The sequence below is a fragment of the Lithobates pipiens genome, unplaced genomic scaffold, assembly GCF_037356315.1.
Source record: "Lithobates pipiens isolate NorthernLeopardFrog02 unplaced genomic scaffold, aLitPip1_a1.2 Scaffold_27, whole genome shotgun sequence".
Classification (NCBI taxonomy): Eukaryota; Metazoa; Chordata; class Amphibia; order Anura; family Ranidae; genus Lithobates; species Lithobates pipiens.
The window spans coordinates 3,161,895-3,187,009 of NW_027507788.1; the positions used below are offsets into that span (position 1 = coordinate 3,161,895).

The 25,115-nt window shown below is 46.8% G+C and overlaps 1 protein-coding gene across 1 annotated transcript in view; it reads left to right on the forward strand.

The window, feature by feature from the left end:
- The window catches only part of UBR4 (ubiquitin protein ligase E3 component n-recognin 4), a 120,025-nt gene that overhangs the window by 746 nt on the left and 94,164 nt on the right, over positions 1-25,115 (forward strand). The window contains 19 exon segments of the mRNA XM_077456305.1: positions 3,470-3,567; positions 6,417-6,520; positions 6,625-6,754; positions 6,884-7,023; positions 8,506-8,605; positions 9,683-9,824; positions 12,347-12,471; positions 14,446-14,570; positions 14,653-14,712; positions 15,066-15,253; positions 15,839-15,938; positions 16,090-16,230; positions 16,721-16,838; positions 17,426-17,610; positions 18,851-19,010; positions 19,092-19,177; positions 20,290-20,459; positions 21,007-21,289; positions 22,558-22,684. Coding sequence (XP_077312431.1) covers positions 3,470-3,567; positions 6,417-6,520; positions 6,625-6,754; positions 6,884-7,023; positions 8,506-8,605; positions 9,683-9,824; positions 12,347-12,471; positions 14,446-14,570; positions 14,653-14,712; positions 15,066-15,253; positions 15,839-15,938; positions 16,090-16,230; positions 16,721-16,838; positions 17,426-17,610; positions 18,851-19,010; positions 19,092-19,177; positions 20,290-20,459; positions 21,007-21,289; positions 22,558-22,684 — 2,582 coding nt within the window.

Here is a 25,115-nt window from a genome sequence, read left to right on the forward strand (position 1 = left end):
CCTCCCCCCTCTATACAGACATGACAGGTCCCCCCTCCCCCCCCCTCTATACAGACATGACAGGTCCCCCCTCCCCCCCCCCCCTCTATACAGACATTACAGGTCCCCCCTCCCCCCCCCCTCTATACAGACATGACAGGTCCCCCTCCCCCCCTCTATACAGACATGACAGGTCCCCCCTCCCCCCCCCTCTATACAGACATGACAGGTCCCCCCCCCCTATACAGACATGACAGGTCCCCCCCCCCCTCTATACAGACATGACAGGTCCCCCCTCCCCCCTCTATACAGACATGACAGGTCCCCCCTCCCCCCCCCTCTATACAGACATGACAGGTCCCCCCTCCCCCCCCCTCTATACAGACATGACAGGTCCCCCCTCCCCCCCCCCCTCTATACAGACATGACAGGTCCCCCCTCCCCCCCCCCTCTATACAGACATGACAGGTCCCCCCTCCCCCCCCCTCTATACAGACATGACAGGTCCCCCCCTCTATACAGACATGACAGGTCCCCCCCTCCCCCCCCCCCCCTCTATACAGACATGACTGGTCCCCCCTCCCCCCCTCTATACAGACATGACAGGTCCCCCCTCCCCCCCTCTATACAGACATGACAGGTCCCCCCTCCCCCCCTCTATACAGACATGACAGGTCCCCCCTCCCCCCCCCCCTCTATACAGACATGACAGGTCCCCCTCCCCCCCCCTCTATACAGACATGACAGGTCCCCCCCCTCTATACAGACATGACAGGTCCCCCCTCCCCCCCCCTCTATACAGACATGACAGGTCCCCCCTCCCCCCCCCTCTATACAGACATGACAGGTCCCCCCTCCCCCCCCCTCTATACAGACATGACAGGTCCCCCCCCCTCTATACAGACATGACAGGTCCCCCCTCCCCCCCTCTATACAGACATGACAGGTCCCCCCCCCCCTCTATACAGACATGACAGGTCCCCCTCCCCCCCCTCTATACAGACATGACAGGTCCCCCCTCCCCCCTCTATACAGACATGACAGGTCCCCCCCCCTCTATACAGACATGACAGGTCCCCCCCCCCCTCTATACAGACATGACAGGTCCCCCCCCCTCTATACAGACATGACAGGTCCCCCCCCCTCTATACAGACATGACAGGTCCCCCCCCCCCTCTATACAGACATGACAGGTCCCCCCCCCCTCTATACAGACATGACAGGTCCCCCCCCCCTCTATACAGACATGACAGGTCCCCCCCCCTCTATACAGACATGACAGGTCCCCCCCCTCTATACAGACATGACAGGTCCCCCCTCCCCCCCTCTATACAGACATGACAGGTCCCCCCTCCCCCCCTCTATACAGACATGACAGGTCCCCCCCTCCCCCCCCCCTATATACAGACATGACAGGTCCCCCCTCCCCCCCCCTCTATACAGACATGACAGGTCCCCCCTCCCCCCCCCTCTATACAGACATGACAGGTCCCCCCTCCCCCCCCCCCTCTATACAGACATGACAGGTCCCCCCCCCCTCTATACAGACATGACTGGTCCCCCTCCCCCCCCCTCTATACAGACATGACAGGTCCCCCCTCCCCCCCCCCCTCTATACAGACATGACAGGTCCCCCCTCCCCCCCCCCCCTCTATACAGACATGACAGGTCCCCCCTCCCCCCCCCCTCTATACAGACATGACAGGTCCCCCCTCCCCCCCCCTCTATACAGACATGACAGGTCCCCCCTCCCCCCCCCTCTATACAGACATGACAGGTCCCCCCTCCCCCCCCCCTCTATACAGACATGACAGGTCCCCCCTCCCCCCCCTCTATACAGACATGACAGGTCCCCCCTCCCCCCCCTCTATACAGACATGACAGGTCCCCCCCCCCCCTCTATACAGACATGACAGGTCCCCCCTCCTCTATACAGACATGACAGGTCCCCCCTCCCCCCCCCTCTATACAGACATGACAGGTCCCCCCTCCCCCCCCCTCTATACAGACATGACGGGTCCCCCCTCCCCCCCCTCTATACAGACATGACGGGTCCCCCCTCCCCCCCCTCTATACAGACATGACAGGTCCCCCCCCCCTCTATACAGACATGACAGGTCCCCCCTCCCCCCCCCCCCCTCTATACAGACATGACAGGTCCCCCCCCCCCTCTATACAGACATGACAGGTCCCCCCCCCCCCTCTATACAGACATGACAGGTCCCCCCCCCCCCTCTATACAGACATGACAGGTCCCCCCCCCCCCCTCTATACAGACATGACAGGTCCCCCCCCCCCCCTCTATACAGACATGACAGGTCCCCCCCCCTCTATACAGACATGACAGGTCCCCCCCCCCCTCTATACAGACATGACAGGGCCCCCCCCCCTCTATACAGACATGACAGGGCCCCCCCCCCTCTATACAGACATGACAGGTCCCCCCTCCCCCCCCTCTATACAGACATGACAGGTCCCCCCTCCCCCCCCTCTATACAGACATGACAGGTCCCCCCTCCCCCCCCTCTATACAGACATGACAGGTCCCCCCCCCCTCTATACAGACATGACAGGTCCCCCCTCCAGGGGCGCCTGGAGGTGGAATTGACACGCACAGTGATATCAGAGCAGCCAGCCATTGTACGTACCTCTGTGGCAGTGATCACAATGTCACCACAGTCATTCTACACTTACTTTGGTGACAGGATGATAAAAAAAAAAAATATATATTTCTAGAGCAAGTAGTGTGATCACAGTGATACTGACCTGATCCGGGTAGGTGATCAGAATATTTTATTTTATGTTGTGATCGTTCACACCTGATGATCCCTGTGATCAGTCAGTGGGGCTGTCTGTTTTTCATGATGTCTTTGTTTACGTGTGATCGGCCACACCGTGGTATGTGTAGAATGTAAGGATGCCCTGATATAATATCACCTTCTGAAAATAGTGTTATCGCCAATAGGAAAAAAATAATAATGGTGCTGATAATGGAATGCTGCGTCCCATGGACTTCAGACGGGGGAAAAAAAAGCCACATTGATGACGTTTTTAATAAACTGTCCATTTCGGTTTTTGGCCAAGTGCGTCCTGAATTATCATTTCTGTGCACCACTAGTAGAATGTCAGCCATTGTTTACTACTGTAACTGTGATTGGTCACAGGGATCACATGGTACCAGGGCCAGTCATAGCGGCCCATTACCCCAGTCTGTGATCTGCTGTGTCCGGCACAGTTCTCGCCGATGTGCCATACCAGTACGCCCACCTTCATTGTCGCTGGTCACCCCTATCGGTTTATTGGCCAGATGGGAGATGGTTAAAGTGGTAAAAAAATAAAAATAAGTGGATTAAACTTCAGCTTTATTGGACTTCTAGTGATCCTTTTTATCGCTCTTAATTTATTTTGAGAGAATTTATTATTGTTTTTTTTTTTTTATATAATAAATTTTTTCTTTTTTTTTTTTTTTTTTTTTTTTTTTTTTTTTCAGTGAATCAGAAATTCTTCATCATGATAAGCAGTACGAACCGTTCTACTCCTCGTTTGTGGCCCTCTCTACTCACTACATCACCACCATATGCAACCAAAGTAAGTGTCTCCTCTGCACTGCAGACATTGCATTGTGTTCGGTGTCACCGACACCAGTTTGTCCTCAGTGTCAGAGGTAGTCAAAGTCTGCTGGGAGTAGTAGTTCAATCAGGGCTCATAAGCTGCTGAATGCTTCATTAATTTGTTTTAAATGGAATACATTATGGATCGACCGATTATTGGGGCGGCTGACTTATTGCGGGCCGATATCATTTTCCGGAAAAAATTGGTATTGGTCGCAGCGGCCATCTTTTTGGGGCCCAGAAGCCTGCAGGGGCGCACAGCACATGACGTCATTCAGCGCACTGGGCCTAACCTTCTGAGTCTGACCGGCCTCCCTCACCTTGACACTTGGACAGATGCACCACCCACCCAAAGTATGGTGACATGGCACTGAGGCCAGGCCAGCCAGCAGCCGCCCACCCACAGCAAGGGGCCAGGCCAGCCAGCAGCCGCCCACCCACAGCAAGGGGCCAGGCCAGCCAGCAGCCGCCCACCCACAGCAAGGGGCCAGGCCAGCCAGCAGCCGCCCACCCACAGCAAGGGGCCAGGCCAGCCAGCAGCCGCCCACCCACAGCAAGGGGCCAGGCCAGCCAGCAGCCGCCCACCCACAGCAAGGGGCCAGGCCAGCCAGCAGCCGCCCACCCACAGCAAGGGGCCAGGCCAGCCAGCAGCCGCCCACCCACAGCAAGGGGCCAGGCCAGCCAGCAGCCGCCCACCCACAGCAAGGGGCCAGGCCAGCCAGCAGCCGCCCACCCACAGCAAGGGGCCAGGCCAGCCAGCAGCCGCCCACCCACAGCAAGGGGCCAGGCCAGCCAGCAGCCGCCCACCCACAGCAAGGGGCCAGGCCAGCCAGCAGCCGCCCACCCACAGCAAGGGGCCAGGCCAGCCAGCAGCCGCCCACCCACAGCAAGGGGCCAGGCCAGCCAGCAGCCGCCCACCCACAGCAAGGGGCCAGGCCAGCCAGCAGCCGCCCACCCACAGCAAGGGGCCAGGCCAGCCAGCAGCCGCCCACCCACAGCAAGGGGCCAGGCCAGCCAGCAGCCGCCCACCCACAGCAAGGGGCCAGGCCAGCCAGCAGCCGCCCACCCACAGCAAGGGGCCAGGCCAGCCAGCAGCCGCCCACCCACAGCAAGGGGCCAGGCCAGCCAGCAGCCGCCCACCCACAGCAAGGGGCCAGGCCAGCCAGCAGCCGCCCACCCACAGCAAGGGGCCAGGCCAGCCAGCAGCCGCCCACCCACAGCAAGGGGCCAGGCCAGCCAGCAGCCGCCCACCCACAGCAAGGGGCCAGGCCAGCCAGCAGCCGCCCACCCACAGCAAGGGGCCAGGCCAGCCAGCAGCCGCCCACCCACAGCAAGGGGCCAGGCCAGCCAGCAGCCGCCCACCCACAGCAAGGGGCCAGGCCAGCCAGCAGCCGCCCACCCACAGCAAGGGGCCAGGCCAGCCAGCAGCCGCCCACCCACAGCAAGGGGCCAGGCCAGCCAGCAGCCGCCCACCCACAGCAAGGGGCCAGGCCAGCCAGCAGCCGCCCACCCACAGCAAGGGGCCAGGCCAGCCAGCAGCCGCCCACCCACAGCAAGGGGCCAGGCCAGCCAGCAGCCGCCCACCCACAGCAAGGGGCCAGGCCAGCCAGCAGCCGCCCACCCACAGCAAGGGGCCAGGCCAGCCAGCAGCCGCCCACCCACAGCAAGGGGCCAGGCCAGCCAGCAGCCGCCCACCCACAGCAAGGGGCCAGGCCAGCCAGCCGGCCAACCCACCCACCAGCTAGGTGCCAGCCGGCCAACCCACCCACCAGCTAGGTGCCAGCCGGCCAACCCACCCACCAGCTAGGTGCCAGCCGGCCAACCCACCCACCAGCTAGGTGCCAGCCGGCCAACCCACCCACCAGCTAGGTGCCAGCCGGCCAACCCACCCACCAGCTAGGTGCCAGCCGGCCAACCCACCCACCAGCTAGGTGCCAGCCGGCCAACCCACCCACCAGCTAGGTGCCAGCCGGCCAACCCACCCACCAGCTAGGTGCCAGCCGGCCAACCCACCCACCAGCTAGGTGCCAGCCGGCCAACCCACCCACCAGCTAGGTGCCAGCCGGCCAACCCACCCACCAGCTAGGTGCCAGCCGGCCAACCCACCCACCAGCTAGGTGCCAGCCGGCCAACCCACCCACCAGCTAGGTGCCAGCCGGCCAACCCACCCACCAGCTAGGTGCCAGCCGGCCAGCCCACCCACCCGCAAGGCGCCAGCCGGCCAGCCCACCCACCCGCAAGGCGCCAGCCGGCCAGCCCACCCACCCGCAAGGCGCCAGCCAGCAAACCCACCCACCAGCAAGGTGCTTGGCCAGCCACCCACAGCTTGTTCAATTCATACCAGATTTGTGCATAAAATAGTTGTTTTTGAAAAGTTTACGTGTCCAAAGTATCGGCATGTAATATCAGCAGGAGAGGTGGCTGAAATATCGGTATTGTATCGGCACCGAAAAAATATCGGTCGATCCCTAGAATACATGTTATCTGATGTAAAAGTCCTGCCTAAGAGCGGACCCCCACAAAATGCCAGCTGTTGTTGCCCCTCTCTGATATGGCTTCACTTTGTTACCAGAGCCTGGCTTCCTCTGACTTCATGGAAAAGTGCCGCCAGCTGCTATCCCCGTGCCGAACGGCAATAACTTAGGGCCCAGTAGAGGCACCAATATTTGGTGACGCTTGACGATCAAATCAAGGAGAGTCTCTGGTTCAGGAAACAGAGAAACTTGATTGCAGTCTGATGTATTGGCGGGAGGGGGAGGGGGGTTGCTGTGATTAATTGTATATGGCGCTGTTTTGGGCGGTCATTAAACTGTTGCCTGCTTTCAGTTCCTAGAAACCAACTTCAGTCAGCGGCTGCTGCCTGCAAAGTCCTGCTTGAATTTTCCCTTCTGCGCCTGGAGAGCCCAGATGAGGCATGTGCAGTGTCGCAGGTGAGTTTCTCCCCCCCCCCCCCCCCCCCCCTTTTACCCTCAGGAAAAGGCAATGAGGAAGTGTTGCTGATTCCATCTGTGATTCATCTTTGTTTCTGTTCTAGAAACATCTGATCCTTCTGATTAAAGGGCTGTGCACCGGCACAAGCCGCCTGGACCGGACCGAGATCATTACATTTACTGCAATGATGAAATCTTCTAAACTGCCCCAGACTGTGCAAACCCTGTCTGATGGTGAGCTGGTGGGTGCGGGAGGGTGTTGGGGGTGTGCACTGAAATGGGAATAAGGTGTTGTGGTTAGATGGAAGCGTGTTTATAAAAATAAATATGGGACATCAATGTTCTGTGTGTGTTTCATGTCAGTGGAAGATCAGAAGGAGAGCACCGTCCTGCTGAGTCCTGAACTTCGTCAGAAGGAGGTGAAAATGAACTTTCTCAACCAGCTGACGTCCGTGTTTAACCCCCGCAACACCACATCGTCTGCCTCCTCAGCACACACACAGGTTAATGCTGTACTATTTATAAAAAAAAAATGAAAAGTGATACTAAATACACTGTGTAATGTACATTGTCCCTTCTATTTATGTATGTGGATGACGATTCTCTAATTTATTTATTTTTAATAAAAAGAGAAACGAAGTGCCCTTTAGCTAATGAAGACCCAGCTGTCACATGACCCAGCTGTCTTCCAGTCTGTCTGCAGGGAAACATAAACGGGAGGAGCTTCCAGTCCTCTACTGCTGGTCACATGTTTAAAACCATTTATTGATTTTTTTTTTAAAGTGGAAGTAAAGTATTTATTTTTATTTTTTCACAAATGACTGACAGGCCAATAGGGTCTCCTCTTCTGTTATAAATAACCTGCCTGTCAACTGTCATGTTCATTGAGCTGCGCAGTTCAGCGAACCTTTACGGCCCCAAAAGTGGCGCGGTCATGTGACTCATCATGCCCCGGCCTATCAAAAGGCCGAAGGCACGGGCCCCAGAAAGGAAGGAAGACAGGGCCAAGATGAAAGCACCGGGGGACAGCCGGATCGGTCTCAACGTTTTACTTTTATTTTATTTTTTTATAGCGGGCTTTACTTTCTCTTTAAATTGTCATACAATGTATATTTGAAATCTTATAAAATTTTTTTTTTTTTTTTGGGAATCTGGTGTGGGTGGATTTCTTCCAGCCTGTGTCTTCCAATAAGAGGGAGGTGAAGCCTCCATCAATCTTCCTCTAATATCCTGTCTCTGTTGTGTTCAGCTTGTTGGTTGGCATGGTGTAGGGAGTGGGCTGTCATTGTGTATACGCCCATATACGTATAGTCACATGGGCTGCTCAGATATGAAAGGGGGGAAATGCTCAGCATAGAAACTTGCTGAAAACTGAGCATGTGCGCAGCTGCCAACAGCGCTCTGCAAAACGTTTAGCTGAACTAGACATGGATAAGGGGGCGATAGAGAGCTGCAGAACATGGGGGTGGAAAGAGACAATGGGTTTAGTTCTGCTTTAACTCAAAACTGAGGAAGCCAATTTAGTAATTAGGCAGCTTCCTCCGGCTGTAAGGTTTTTTTTTTTTTTTTAGGAGGGTTTAGTTCAGCTTTTAAGTTGCTGTTTCTGTTTCCGGGAGTCCGGCCCTTGGCCTGTGACATCACCGCGGGGCTCCCTCCTGTCGCTGGGCCAGTAGGAGAGAGGAGCGGAGCCTCGTGCAGTAGGGTACCCGGTGTGAAGCCGTAAGGCTACACTGCCGGGTACCCTTACCCGCAATGGCGGCGGCAACACCTGACAGCTGATGGAAACATCAGCTGCGGTGCCGACATCGCTGGACTCCAGAACAGGTTAAGTGTCCTATTGTTAAAAGCCAGCAGCTGCATGTGTAGCTGCTGGCTTTTCGTTTTTTTGGGCGGAACACCGCTTTTAATATAAATGAAATGTCTTTGTGCGGAGGGGTCTTTTCACCCATCTTGTATTGTGAGCATTTTATTCTTCATGTCTTTAGGTGGAGAGTGAAGGAGAAGACCTAACCTCTGATCAAGCGTCTGCTGCTAAAACAAAAAGCATCTTCGTAGCCCAGAATGTTGCCAGTCTCCAGGAACTGGGTAAGATCATCGATTCACAACAGTTGGAACTTTATTAAAGTTTACAACAAATCTCTTCACAAAAACATGTCGTCGCCTTCAGGCTGCATTTGCACCTGTACGTTTCAGAGTTGTGCGTTTTTGCCACGATTTTGTTCAGGTCACCAAATGTAAAAGGCAGAGAAATGCCTTTAATCTGCCCCAAAAAAGCTCATGTTCGTTTATTTTATTTTGAGCTTGGGGCGTTTTTCGGGCGTTTTTCTTCAGGTGACAAAATGCTCAGATGCAAACAGGTGCCATTGAAATTAATGAGATTTTGCTTGTTGGGTGTGTTTGTGTGTGTTTTTTGTTTGTTAGTTTTTATTTTTTTTTTTTTTATTTTTTTCCAGGTGTTTTTTTTTTTGTTCGGGTGTTTTTATGAGCTGAAAACGCTCAGGTTTGAATGCAGCCTCAAGGATAATTCCACCCTTCACAGCATGTATCATGTCATACTACAACATGGAGCAATTTCCTAGACCCCTGATCCCAAACCGCTCCTCTGCGTACCTGAGTCCTCCACCCCTCTCTACCAATCCCTCCACTGGCTTCCGATTTCCCAATGCATAAAATTCAAAGTACAGATCATAAGATACAAAACCATTCACAACTCCGCCCCGAGCTACATCACCAATCTTGTCCCCAAATGCCACCCAGACCGTCCTCTCCGCTCCTCCCAATACCGTCTCACCAACTTGCTTGTCTCCAGAACTTTTTCAGAGCCTCTCCAATCCTCTGGATCTTCCTACCTCTCAATCTGTCTCCTACTCTAGCCACCTTTTTAGGCAATACCTGAAATCTCTTCAGAAAAGCCTATCCTGCCACCACCCATCTGAACTTTCTCCATCTCCTCCACTGTTTATTACCTTTTTTTTTTTTTTTATATATACCACTTGCCCCACCCTAATAGATTGTAAGCTCTCCTTTAACCCTCTTGCACGGTCTCCCTTTTTATATTGTAAAGTATTGTGCAAACTGTTGGCGCCATATAAATTCTGTATAATAAGCTTGCCATCACCTTCTGGTTAACTGATTTGTGGTTTATGGTTTGCTGTTTTTCAGGCGGGTCAGAGAAGTTGCTGAGAGTCTGTTTGAACCTCCCGTATTTCCTGAGATATATAAATCGCTTCCAGGACGCTGTTTCAGCCAATTCTTTCTTCATAATGCCAGCGACAGTGGGAGATGCCACAGCCGTCCGCAATGGGTGAGAACGCAGTACAGCGCGATGTATCGGAAGTGTCATTTCATGCGGTCTCTGTACACCGCATAGGATATCTTATGGATTCGTATGATAAACCAGTTCATGTTGGGTCTCTTGCACACAATACTCCTGTTTTTGAGCATCTACTTTTTCAGACGTGTGTTTTTTATTTCTATTTTTTTTATATATATATATATATATATATATATATATATATATATATATATATATATATATATATATATATATATATATATATATATATATATTTATTTTATTTTTTTTATGCATTTTCGTGCATATGCGGGCATGCAAATTCGCATGCGTGCAGAAACGTATTCTGACGTTTTTTGTTGTGCACTTTCGGTAATGGGCCTGAGCATACATTTTGCATGTATTTGTGCACACGAGGTGTAAATTGCTGACCAAAACTGCTCTTGTTTACGCACCTGTGTGCATAGGCACATTACAATTAATGGGCTGTATTTTAGCTCAGTGTAAAAACAAAAAAAACTGTACTGAGCTTTTTTTTTTTTTCCAAGCTGCAGTGTGCAATAGGCCTTCTAAAACTCAGTATTGATATGGACACGGGTCACTCTGCAGATCTCGTCTGTTCATGGTTTCCTGTAGTTGAATATTTTTGGACATGGCAAACCTCCAGCCTATTATTCCTGTACAGTGTACGCTATGTACGTACGTAATTTAAAAAAAAAAAAAAAGCCTTTCTGACCAGTATGGAGCAATGAGGGGGGGGCAGGCCAAAGCTTGTACTTCAGTCAGTATTTGCCTAAGCGTGTGCCCTGGGTTGAGTTACCTTTGGAGTTTCCTGTAGGATTGTACATTGGGTAGCTGAACGGCATGAATACAGGTTCACTTTAAAAGGGTATGTAAAGCTAAAATGTTACTGAATGGCTACAAACTATCACTGTTTTAGTTCCATTGGGGAGATTTCCCTTTACTTCCTGTCACAGAGACACAACAGGAAATTAGATGAATTCTCTCCAAAGTGAGGTTACAAATCCCTGTTGGTTCAGACATACAAAGACACAGACAAGGAGGGGTGTGTAATACCTTCCCTATTGCAGGGAACGTTCATCTGTATTTATATTTCGGACTGATACAGTCACTTTTTAAATTTTTAAATACTTTGGTTTAAAGTAGGGAGTGGTTAGAACTTCTGCCAAGTGGGTGTTTTTTTTTTTTCATTTTTTATTTAGTAGTATGCGACATACAATGCAGAGGCAACTTCACAGGATGTGTGATACATATAGTTACATACAGACAATCATATTGCATGGGCATCAGAGCCAACGGTAAGGAATCCGAGGAGAAGGAAACCTAGACAGTTGTGTGGGCTATTCGAGATGAGATTAATGCTCCATCTCGTTAGGATCCTCTTTTGCTTAAAAGGTTATTGATTTCAGCTCTGTTACCCTCGAAAGGCTTGGATATCTGTAGATAGGGGAAGAGTATCGTGTAATAGTCCAATGGGGTCGGAACATACCGTATTTTTCGTTTATTAAGTTAAGAAGGAAAAAGTAGGGCTGAAAAGCCTTTTGAGGAGATTACCATTCACTTCCTGTCCCAGAGACAAAACAGGAAGTGAGAGGTAATCTCTGTCCAAGAGCAGATTTGTCCTTACTTTGCAGTCACAAAAAAAAAACAGGTGTCCCTGTTGGGGAATCTGACACGGGGAAAGACCTGATAGGGGTTCTGCCCATTCCAAAGCTAAAAATAGTAAAAGATTTAGTTACACCCAAGCACAGCAATTCCCACCAAAAAAAAATTTGAGGGGCCCCCTCCCCTTTTCCACATATACGCACATATGAACCCATGTGTCAGGGCACCTCTGCATCAAAGCGTTGATTGCATTTACACATGTTGAATATCGCCCCACACGCCGAAGTGAGAGCAATATTTGTTGCCTATGGAAAATATATAGGGTACTGAAGTTTGTTGCCATGTCAATGGGCGCACGCAAATTTAAGATTTGACATGTTGGTTGTGTGTGTATATATGTATATATATATATATATATATATATATATATATATATATATATATATATATATATATATATATATATATATATATATATAATATTATTATTATTATAAAAAAAAAAAAAATACCGCAAAATATCAGGAATAAATAAATAAAAGTTTATATATATATATATATATATATATATATATATATATATATATATATATATATATATATATATATATATATATATAACTTTTTTTTTTATTTTTTTCCTAGACCTTTTGCGGTAATATCATGTGATTTGGAACTACCACAATTTTTGTTCTCTAGGATGTCTGTCTACTTTTAGAAAATATATAATGGTTTGGAGGTTTTATGTAATCTTCAGGCCTAAGACCCACAAATGATGTGGATGAAGAGGATTTATTATTTTTAATCACTTGGTCTCTTCCTATTGACTGTTTCTTTGAATAGTGTTGCTCTCTCCTCTATGCTGCACTTCTCTTACATGTGATGGATTCTGTGCTTTTCTGTAGCTTTCACTCCCTGGTGATTGATGTGACAATGGCTCTGGATACTCTGTCCCTTCCTGTTATGGAACCTCTGACTCCACCTCGGCTCAAGGACGTCACACTTCTGGCCCTCAGCTGCTTGTACGCAGGTAAAGAAATTTGTTGTAACAGATTTATGCAAATGATAATAATGACCCTCCATAAAAGTTCCCTTTTAAAGATAATTTTGTCACTGAAACGTATTTTCATATTTATGATTAAAGCAGAGGTAAACCTACTTTTTGTTTCCAAAACTGTTACATTCATATAAAATTTAAAAATCACTTGTTAAAGCGCCTCTGTCCCCTCACGCATACATGGGTTGAGCCTGTATGTGTAAACGGTGTTCACATGTGAGGGTATCACCACGAACGTTATAGCGAGGGCAATAATTCTAGCACTAGACCTCCTATGTAACTCTAAACCGGTAACATGTAAACATTTTTAAAGTGGTTGTAAACCCTAAAAAAAAAATATAATATATATATATATATATATATATATATATATATATATATATATATATATATATATATATATATATATATATATATATATATATATATATATATATATATATATATATATATATATATATATTATAAAAAAACCTGCAAGACAAAGGAATAATGAGCTAGTATGCATAGCATACTAGCTCATTATGAATTACTTACCTGAGATTGAAGCCCCCCGATTCGGTGCCAGTACACTTCACCGGCCGGGTATCGCGGCTCCGGCGCTGTGATTGGCGGGAGCCTCCGGTAACGGCACAGTCTAACTGAAGCAACGTCACGTACTGCCGTTGCTTCAGTGCGCATGTGCCAATGACGTCGGCAAATACAGGAGGATAGCTCCTAAACCGTGCAGGTGTTGGAGATATCCAGGGTAGCTACAGGTAAGCCTAATTATAGGCTTACTTGTAGCAAAAAGTGGTTGTAAAGGGTTTACAACCAGTTTAAAGTGTCGCCTATGAAGATTTTTAAGTACGGTAGTTTTGTGGCCATTCCACGAGCGTGTGCAATTTTAAAGCGTGACGTGTTGGGTATCTATTTACTTGGCGTAACATCATCTTTGTTATTTTCCAAATATGCTCTGGGTGGAGCCTTTACGTTGGATCCATGGGGGTACAGCATCGATTTATTTTTATTAAAATATATATATATATATATATATATATATATATATATATATATTTAAACCTTAATTGGGGACTTCATAAAGTGTTCCACATCATCACTGTCCTAGGGGGAACCTTTTTTTTAGGCCCAGATTACTACAAACGACCGCATAGTGATTTGTGCTTCCCAGTTAAAACGGTTTCCAACAATTTTTTTTTTTTTTTTTTTTTTTTTTTTTTTTTTTTTTTATATTTTATAACTATGATCTTTGTTTCAGAATATGTGAAGCTGCAGTGTAGAGTCAGGTCTCCCCTGTGAATTGTGCTCCTGTCATTGGGACATACAGTACATAGTAATAGAACAATTGACATTAAAGTGGTTGTAAACGCTCCCTAGTGACTTTTAACTATGTATAGGTAAGCCTAGAATAAGGCTTACCTATAGGTAGTGGAAATATCTCCTAAACTTGCGCCATTTTAGGAGATTTTTCACTTGTAGTGCGCCGATGATGTAATCTGCGCAATTGCGCTGTGAAGAAACGGCCCTCCGTGGCGTTTTCTTCCCCCAGCGTGTGCGGGAGTGACGTCGCGTGGCTCCGGCCAGTCACAGAGCCAGAGTCCCGTGGCCCCCAGGAAGCAAGAGGGGCAAAGATGGACGCAGCCTGCACAGGGGACAGCGATGGATTCGTTTTGCAGGCAAGTGTCACATAATGGGCTAGCGTGCGATGCATACTAGCCCATTTATGCTTTTAATTTGCAGGGAGCAAAAAGAGGAAGTAAAACCCATCAGGGTTTACTTCCTCTTTAAGCTTATGTTGGGTGTAGCCCCGTCCTTCTTAATAGTTCAGCAACACACAAGAAGTGCAGACTCTCTGGAGTCTAATGACCTCCATTGTGTGTTTGTACAAATAACTGCTGATGTGTACCCAGTGACATACCATTGTCTCTCTTTACCTATTGTGTGTAGGTGTGAGTGTGGCCACGTGCATGGCGATCCTCCATGTTGGCAGCACACAGCAGGTTCGGACTGGGTCCACAAGCAGTAAAGAGGACGACTATGAGAACGATGCCGCCACCATTGTCCAGAAATGTGTAAGTGGGTGGGGCCTTATTCCTGTCATGTGACTTTGATGTATTGGGATACCAGTATTGATTTATGATGCTTTTCACACAGCTGGAGATCTATGAGATGATTGGCCAAGCAATCAATGACTCCAGAAGAGCCGGAGGGGAGGTAAGCAGAACTTCTGCTTTTTTTTTTTTTTTTTTATGTAAATTGAAAAACCACAGCTTTATTATCATTGGCAGTCAGTGGCAAGTGTGCTGTGCCTGTGCTCACCCTTCAGGCCACTAAAACAAGCTCTATGTGTATAACTTGGAGAAATGCAGAGTCTGTAAAGATTCATTTTGATGCGTAGAAAGGTTCGTTATGTGCCATTTCATTGGGTTTATGTAGTCCATGGAGATTCAGAGGGCGATTTAAACTTTGGGAATGAAAAGGCCCTTTTTTTTATTTTTTATTTTTTTTTATTATTATTATTTTTTTGGCAATTAATGTGCGTTTTTTTTTTTTTTTTTTTTTTCCAGAATTATCAGAACTTCCAGCTTCTGGGAGCATGGTGTCTGGTAAACAGCCTCTACCTAATCCTGAACCTCAGTCCCACCGCCCTGGCAGACAAAGGGAAAGAGAAAGACCCCCTGGCTGCACTCCGAGTCCGAGACATCACTAGAGCCAAAGAGGGAGCGGGCTCGCCAAAACTTGGCCCAGGCAAAGGGTAGGTGGTAAACCAAGTCTCACATCTTTTCCTTTTTGTACTCCTTTATGATGACCACAGGTTTGCTAGATATACTTTGGTGTATGCTGTTTTTTTGTTGTTTTTTTTCTTTGTAGTACACCCCCAAGTCTGTGTGCTTGTCAGTGCTGTCTAATCGTATATACATTCTTATAGAGACTTTTTTTTTTTTATAGTTTTGATAATATACCTATTAGAGTATGTTGCATGGCAATATATAAAACTGGCTATCAAATCTTATCTAACAAGGGAGAAGTCCCCCTTAGATCAATATGTTCTTTGTATAAATATGAGTTTAATATTTACCCCATACAGACAGTTCAATTTTTGATCTTTAGTGTGCCGGAATAATTATTACATGTGGCACTAGTGCTGGACTTTCCTATTAGAGAGCCCAGCAAATTCACCATGGAATCTGCCCCCTGCAGGTAACTTTATTTTTTTTTTAAATCCGGGAAAAAGTTTCATTGCCATCCATACAGAGTATTGCTTAATATTTAGTCAGCCCAGTTTGAAATTTCAGCGCATAGCCATAGTCTAATTTATTTTTTTTCCTTTCCCTTTTAGGCACCAGGGATTTGGGGTTTTGTCTGTAGTACTGGCGAACCATGCCATCAAACTGCTTACTAACCTTTTTCAAGACCTGCAAGTGGAGACTTTACACAAGGTAACGGCAATGTCTGTCTGTCAATGACGGCCTTATTGGACAAGTCTGTTTCTCTTTTAAAACCCGCACAGCGTAAAGGTTTGGCGGGGGGGTTAAACTTTAACTCTGCAATAGACTCCATTCATTTTGCTTTCTTTTTGTTTTCCTGCAGCAAGTTTTAGATACAGATGGACCCCTTGCAGAGCTCAGCATCACTGCACAGAGCACACCCATCCAGAGAATACAGCGACTGATCGACTCTATTCCACTGACAAATCTTCTGTTCACAGTCCTGTCCACGTCTTATCGTAAGGTGAGGCACAGCTTCCAGAAGTATAAAAGGGATCCTGTGTCTTGGATCTGAGTAGCACCCAATGGCAGTGTAGTCTGAATCCTTTTTCAGTTGCTTTGTGATGGTACTGCAACTCAATTTGCCACTCCACTTTTTTGGTGTATTAGTGCTGTATGGGTGTGTTGCGTAGTAGGTGCTATTCAGCCAGCTGAGAATGACAGTGGTTGGGCTGGGTGATGATTATAAGGGGCTAGGTGGTGGCTAAATGCGGATAGGCTGGGCAGCGCCTGGACGTGGTCAGGTAGTTGTGCTTGCCAGGGACTGGTAACAACAGGGTGGATGGGCTGGCAGGAACCTGAAGCAGGTGGGTGGATGGGGCTGAGCGGGGACTGCTAGTGGCAGGTGGGTGGATGGGGCTGAGCGGGGACTGCCAGTGCCTGGTTGGGAGATGGGGCTGAGCGGGGACTGCTAGTGGCCATGCAAATGGGTAACATTATCCTCTGTAATACAGGCCTGTGTCTTACAACGACAGAGGAAAGGTTCTGTGAGCAGCGATGCCAGCGCCTCCACTGACTCCAACACTTATTATGAAGATGATTTCAGTAGCACTGAAGAAGACAGCAGTCAAGGTAACAAACCATTTTTGATGTGGTCGGTGATGTATCACTCCGTATCTGACTTTGTTAGCAGAGAAATCCTTGCATCTTCCTGCAAAGTATCTGCTAGGCTTTCCTTCAAAATAGCTAAACCTATCGCAGGTGTCCGAGGGGACAGGAAGATATCATTACTAAAGTCCAAAATGAGGAGGAATCCCTGCCCCCCTACTCCACCTAAAAAGAGAAAATTCTGTTTCAAGTAGAGCTTTAAGGAAACGCCTAATTACACGGCTGAAATACATTTACCAACCAACAGATGTGTAGTGCTTTACAGTCAGTGAACAGCCAGATCGGTGACACTAATTAGTGGCTAATAAAGCAATATAAGCTTCCTGTGTCGCCTCTGTTCCTCCTCATTGGGCTGTCAGCACCACCACCTTTGTGCAGGGACCCAGGAAGCAGTAATGATGGGGGGGGTAGTTCTGATCTTATTTACTGTTAGACGTGTGTGTGTATACTAATAGCTGGCCAAAATGACAAATTCTTTGAAAGCCATCTCCATTCTAATTAGCAGATCGCCTTTTAAGACTGTGTTCTGATATTTTGTTCCATGAATGCAGATGACGACAGCGAGCCAATCCTCGGACAGTGGTTTGAAGAGACCATCTCCCCCACCAAAGAGAAGGTTCCCCCACCACCTCCACCCCCTCCACCTCTTGAGAGCTCCCCTAGAGCCAAGAGCCCCAGCAAAAACAACTCTGCAGGGAATGGCAACATACTGGCCAGCCGCAAGGACCCAGAGCTGGTATGGAATTCCCCAAAAATGGTTGTCTTAGTTGGCATTTTGCCTTTTAATGTGGGCTTTTCTTTACAGAAAGTGTTGTTAAACTCGCATCTTAATTCTTTAAGGCTCCGTTCACACTTGTGGAATGTGTCGTGACTTTGGACACATAACGTTGCATGAAAAGTAGTAGCCCTTTGTTTTCAATAGCACCCGTTCGGTTAAAGTTGCAGCAACCCTTTTTTTTTAATTTATTTTTGTTTTTTTTTCTAAAAGATATACAATAGAAAAGAGTGACATTGACACAACGCCAAGCCACTGCAATGACCAGGCATAGTCAAACAAGTACAAATTGCAACCATACTGACTAAAATAGTCTGTGGCTAATACATAAACACCCCCCCCCCCCCCCCCCAAACACCCCCGCCCCCTCCCGACAACCCAAAACTCAGTTCACTCCAGCACTCGCATAGCATGTTTATCCAGGGAAAAAAGCACCAATCATTCTATTGAATCATAGTAGCTAATGGTGCCCAGCTTATCCACCTCCTGCTTTTTTTTTTTTTTTTTTTTTTTTTTTTTTTTTTTTTTTTCCTCATGGATAACATGAAGAACCACGGAATCAAGTGCAACCCCATTATTCAATGAGATGTTAAATAACTCCCAACCCTGAATAGTAGAATGTAGGGGGAGAAATCTTAGAACTCCACAAGTCCTACTATGCCACAGATACCTCAGAATTTTACCATGCCTGCCACACCTTGTCAACATTTTTATTTTTTTCCCACATCCCCTGGATAGTTAGGTCGCCTTGTAATAAGGCATCATAGAATTAAATTTGCAGCACTACTTTTGATGCGACTTGAGTGCCAGAGAGTGTTAAATTGCATCAAAGTTGCATCAGTCACACTCCAAAGTCAAGTGTGAATGTAGCCCATCACCAGCTGTACACATACTTGTGGTGGCCTGTAATACCATGCTGCCTCATTTATGCATACAGCCAGTGTTGCTGTTTTTTTGTTCTGGCAGGATGCTCAATTACGTACCTCCAGCTCCCAGTCCTAGTGCCATCCATTTACGGTGATCACATGATTGAAATGCAGAATACCTTAACGGGTCACAAAAACAAAAGGGGAAGGTGCTTAACGGGCCACCTAGTGCCAGCAAGAAAAGAGTTCATGTTGGGTTGTGATACTGAACATTCTAATTATCTTCTTGTAATCCCCATTTATATGATTCCTAACTCCCTCTTCCTCTTTATCAGTTTCTCAGCCTTGCTTCGAATACTTTGAATTTTATCACCACCTGTATGCTGAATTCCCGCAGCAACTTCATCCGAAACTACCTGAGCGTGTCTCTAACGGAGCAGCACATGTCCACCCTGGCCTGCATCATAAAAGACGTGGACAAGGATGGTCTGAAAGGTCGGTCCTCGCAGAGTATTTCTGTGCTGGGTTGTTTGCAAGAATTTGTCTGGATTTACATTTGGGTTATTTGTATTTCAGGATCATCCGATGAAGATTTTGCTGTGGCCCTGTACCAGTTTAATCACTGTCTAGTGACATCTGATCTTCAGTCCCCTACGTTACAGGTAGTCTGATGTCACATAGCTGCCCATCAGTTCAACCAAAAGACATAAATAAATTCAAGCATATCTAAACCCTCATAATAAAAAAATAAAAAATAATGCAGCATTAAGCCCCTTTTTAGTCTAGAAAATAATTTTTTTTTTTTTTATTCTAAGTTTTTGCTTTAGAGCCATGCACTAGCCTCAACCAATAAAAGGAACTTTTCCTAGACTTGTGCATAGCTGGAAGCAGTCATGTGTACTGGTTGGAACTCTCAACACCCATAAAGCTTTGGGATGTACAGCCCAGCCCTCAGAGTACAGATGAAACTACCTCCAGAGGCTCTCCCTGTGGCAGAGGAAAGGGCTTGGCTGGTGTCATAAAGAATTGGAAATGAAATTAAGCATCCCTGTGCGGACATAGGCTAAGCTTTAAGATTTAGCATCTCTGGTACCCCTTATGCTTTGCAGGCTCTGTGCAGCTGTAGTCCTGGTCAGGGGCGTGCATATAGGGGTAGCTAAACCAGCGCTCCAGCAAGGGCCATATTCGGCCTACTTCACTCCTTTCATCATTTTGTCATTAAAAGGATACATTCAACTTTTAGCAAAAAAATAATAAATACACTTCACTTTTTCTTTTTTTTTTTTTTTTTCTTTTTTACCTGCAAAAAAAAAGACTATTTGTTTTTAGGAGCCTGGAAAGCCTTGCACCAGTCACCAGAAGATCGCTGATGCCATACAAGTCTCCTGCAGACTGTCAGTGTAAGCGGTCAGCCCGTACATCGTATGGACAGGCAGTTTTACGCTGACAGGAAGAATGAAGGAACTACCACAGCACTCAATAGCGCCGTGGTAGTAAATTTGACAACTACAAGCCGACAGCCGCAAAGGCTGTTGGTAGTTGTAGTCCATGCACAGAACACAATGAATTTAATGATGTTCACAGCCGCATTTTCTTTAGTTTGGGAGGAGAAGAACCCTTCCTATGCTCGCTGCCAGATTTGGGGGGGTTGGGGTGGGTGAGGGCTGGTACCTTTTTGGAACATGTTACCCCCTGAATATGGGTGAACTTATCCTTTTATTATATTACTTCGATTAGCACTTGATGCATTCCTGAATCTTCTCTTACATTACAGAACGCACTTCTGCAGCACCTGGGAATTGCCCCTATGAGCGAGTGCCCCTGGCCACTTTACATCCACCCTCAGAGTCTGTCTGTACTGTCCCGACTTCTCCTGCTTTGGCAGCACAAGGCCAGCGTCCAGGGAGAACCTGACATCCCAGAATGTCTTCGGGTTTGGGAAAGGTGAGTGAATTATTTTAAAGCTGAATTTCAGACAAATATTAAAAACACACTTTTAATAAGTTATGAAAGCTTTCAATTTTATCTGGTGTATGTACCTGAATTAAACTTTAATTTCAGCCTGCAACATCACACTAAAGAAAAAGGGGGCAGCACTTGGGGAAAATCTGGTATTCTGAATTTGCATGATCTAATAAGAATTTTTTTTTTTTCGGGGGGGGGAGGAGAACAGCAAGATAACTTAATCAGTCTAATGCTCTCCATCACTGTGCAGTCAGGCTAAGAATGGTGAGGTGTCTTAGCTGGGCCTCCTGCATCCGAGAAAATTTTGGTCACCCTTTTGGTTGGGTTGTGTAAATCTCCGGACTGGATAGACAGAAGTTCTTTGTAGATAAAGACACATGTCGTTCATCAGCTGTGGTTTTAGTAATTCGCCAGCATCCATCCTAAATGTCTGCCTGTGCCTATTGTGTCATCGGTAATAAACATTGTATTTTTATTAATCTTATTTATAACTATGTAAATCATTTTTTTTTTTTTTACTTTTAAGATTTGTTGGGACCCTGAAACAAAACGCCTTGCAGGGAGTAGTCCCAGGAGACACAGATGATGTCAATGTGGACCATCTTCAGCTGCTGCTTCTGATTTTCCACAACCTGTCCGATAGAGGGCGCCAAACTATCCTCCTGCTATGCATTCAGACGCTGCAGGACCTGTCCAATAACCTTGAGTCTCAGCTGCCGGGTGTACCTCTTCTCCTGGGGAGACTTCTGTTAGTGTTTGACTATCTCTTGCACCAGTACTCCAAACCTCCCCTCTATTTATTTGAGCAGGTATGTACAGGAAAAGCTCCTGACAGATTTATCTTCTGGTCACCTGTGAAGTATTTTGTTTAAAGTGAACCTGAAGTCAAAAAGTGAAGATTTTGCATCCTAAAGTGAACCTCTAGAAATGTTAATTGTGCATAAGCAGTACCCTATAAAATCTGCATTTTATCTTTAAATACTTCTCAACATAGCAGAACTCTTTCTTTACCTAGGCACTTGTGTTCTGTATCCTCATAACTGCATCAGATCATCCCAAGCTGCTAATCTCCCCAGATTTGGAGTGATATCTTGTGATGTCACCGTTGTGTTGCTCGCTGTTATCCTTGCTGGAAATACCTGAGGATCTGCAGCGCATGGCTTTCTTTCTTTCCTTTCTTTCTTTCTTTCCTTTCTTTCCTTTCTTTCTTTCCTTTCTTTCTTTCTTTCCTTTCTTTCCTTTCTTTCTTTCTTTCTTTCTTTCTTTCTTTCTTTCTTTCTTTCTTTCTTTCTTTCCTTTCTTTCCTTTCTTTCCTTTCTTTCCTTTCTTTCCTTTCTTTCTTTCTTTCTTTCCTTTCTTTCCTTTCTTTCTATCTGTGCTTCCTTTGGGAAGCTCCGACTAGGAACCAGAGCCCTGACTCTACTATAGCCGACTCAACACAGTCGCACCAGCAGCAGGCAGACCACAGGCAATGCTGTTGACTAGTCCTTTGCACTCAGCATCCAGAGTTCATGTCCTCTTTAAAGCGGACCTTCAGTTATTTTTATTTTTTTTCACCTTTCCATCTATTCAATCTTCTGCCTTTGCTTTTAACTTTGGATAGTAATACTTTTTTTTTTTTTTTTTTTTTTTTCTGCCATTAAATCCCTTATACCGCCCACTTCCTGTTTCTTGTCTGGTCATTAGCCTAGAGCCTAGGCTTATGACATCACACACAGCTCTCTCACTCACTCTACTCAGAGTTTGGAAGGGAGGGGCGATGTGTCAGAGTGCCAAATGAGAGCTGCAGAGCTGGAGGTGTGTCTGACGTTAACAGGCAGCAGCTTCAGCTGCCCACAGTCGGTGTGTGTGTGTATGTATATATATATATATATATATATATATATATATATATATATATATATATATATATATATAAAATAATAATCAAAGTGGTTGGAGGGAAGCTTCAGAATGGCAACAATGTTTTTATTGCAAATTATGTGAGCAGACTGCAGTCTTTATTTAACTTTGTGTACTAAAGTTCCTCCATCAGTTGTTGTAGCATCCATCACCATCAACCTTTGCTATTTTCCAGGTGCAGTATAATCTGCTCAACCCTCCTAGTGGCTCTGGGGCTGCCCAGGAAGGAACCAGCCGTACCTCGCCCCTCTACTATGGCTTTAAGGAGGTGGAAGAAAACTGGACGAAACATTGCACAACAGGTGAGAAACAGGGGTATATATATACAGTGGGGATGGAAAGTATTCAGACCCCCTTAAATTTTTCACTCTTTGTTATATTGCAGCCATTTGCTAAAATCATTTAAGTTCATTTTTTCCCTCATTAATGTACGCACAGCATCCCATATTGACAGAAAAACACAGAATTGTTGACATTTTTGCAGATTTATTAAAAAAGAAAAACTGAAATATCACACGGTCCTAAGTATTCCGACCCTTTGCTCAGTATTTAGTAGAAGCCCCCTTTTGATCTAATACAGTAATAATTATTTTGGGGAAAGATGCAACAAGTTTTTCACACCTGGATTTGGGGATCCTCGGCCATTCCTCTCTGCAGATCCTCTCCAGTTCTGTCAGGTTGGATGGTAAACGTTTGTGGACGGACATTTTTAGGTCTCTCCAGAGATGCTCAATTAGGTTTAAGTCCGGGTTCTGGGTGGGCCATTCAAGAACAGTCACCGAGTTGTTGTGAAGCCACTCCTTCGTTATTTTAGCTGTGTGCTTAGGGTCATTGTCTTGTTGGAAGGTAAACCTTCGGCCCAGTCTGAGGTCCTGAGCACTCTGGAGAAGGTTTTCGTCCAGGATATCTCTGTACTTGGCCGCATTCATCTTTCCCTCGATTGCACCCCCACAGCATGCCACCACCATGCTTCACTGTTGGGACTGTATTGGACAGGTGATGAGCAGTGCCTGGTTTTCAACACACATACCGCTTAGAATTAAGGCCAAAAAGTTCTATCTTGGTCTCATCAGACCAGAGAATCTTATTTCTCACCATCTTGGAGCCCTTCAGGTGTTTATTTTTAGCAAACTCCATGCAGGCTTTCATGTGTCTTCCACTGAGGGCAGAGGCTTCCGTCAGGCCGCCCCGACTGGTGGAGGCCTGCAGTGATGGTTGACTTTCTACAACTTTCTCCTGACTGCATCTCTGGAGCTCAGTTCTTCTTTGCCTCTCACCAAGGCTCTTCTCCCCCGATAGCTCAATTTTGGTCAGACGGCCAGCTCTAGGAAGGGTTCTGGTCGTCCCGAAAGGTCTTCCATTTAAGGATTATGGAGGCCACTGTGCTCTTAGGAGCCTTAAGTGCAGCAGACCTTTTTATGTAACCTTGGCCAGATCAGTTCCTTGCCACAATTCAGTCTCTAAGCTCTTCAGGCAGTTCCTTTTGACCTCATGATTCTCATTTGCTCTGACATGCGCAGTGAGCTGTAAGGTCTTATCAGGGGCGGATCCAGAGCCTAGTCTTATATATTTTTTTTTTTGGGGGGGGGCAGTTTATATGGGAAATGGCTGGTATTGGCGCTTCAATCATTACGGCACCATGGTTGTTATGGTGTCAGGATGATTGAAGCGCATAATTTCTATTATTACATTGTAATATAAAATTAAATGGTTCAACTCGCCATAATGCCGAATCGGTGGAAGCCCTGAGGGTGTCACTTGCCATGTCGCCTGCCACCAAATGCGGATTGTCACTTGCCCTGGCGCCTGCCACACATTGCGGATTGCCACTTGGCATGTAGCCTGCCACACATTGCGGATTGCCACCTACTGTGTCACTTTTCTGCTAAGGTGGTCTTTTGTTGTGTCCCAGAGTGAAGATAGGCAGCAGAGAGATGATGTAATCTCTCTGCTGCACACAACTTCCCGCACAGTGAGGGCGGAACTTGAGGGATGCAGGGCAGTGAGAGATGATGTCATCTCCCTGCTCCCCTGCCCGCTGGCTTCCTGATTGGCCAGCAGCCCTTAGACCCTAAGCTGCCCAGCTGACCCCCCTCACCCGTCCACTCACCAGCACTCATCGCAGTCACCCTCCGGCCGTATTCTCGGAAGGGGCGATTGCCCCATTGCGCCCCCCCCCCCCTGGATCCACCCCTGGGTCTTATATAGACAGATGTGTGGCTTTCCTAATCAAGTCCAATCAGTATAATCAACATAGCTGGACTCAAATGAAGGTGTAGAACCAGCTCAAGGATGATCAGAAGATATGGACAGCGCCTGAGTTGTATATATATGAGTGTCGCAGCAAAGGGTCTGAATATTTAGGACCATGTGATTTATATTTCAGTTTTTTTTTTTCTTTTTTAATCTGCAAAAATTTCAACAATTCTGTGTTTTTCTGTCAATATGGGGTGCTGTGTGTACATTGAGGAAAAAAATTAACTTTATTGTATTGCATTTGCTAAAATCATTTAAGAGTGAAAAATTTAAGGGGGTCTGAATACTTTCCGTCCCCACTGTATATATAATTTTTTTTTTTTTTTTTTTTAATGCGGAAAACCTCCTCCTCCTCTTCACATGCAGTGTGTGTGTGTGGTTGTTTGTTTTTTGTTTTTTATATTCTGAATTTTTAACCTGTTGCCATGTGAAGAAATGGAGCTTTAGGTCCCTTTCACACGGACGGACCGTTCAGGT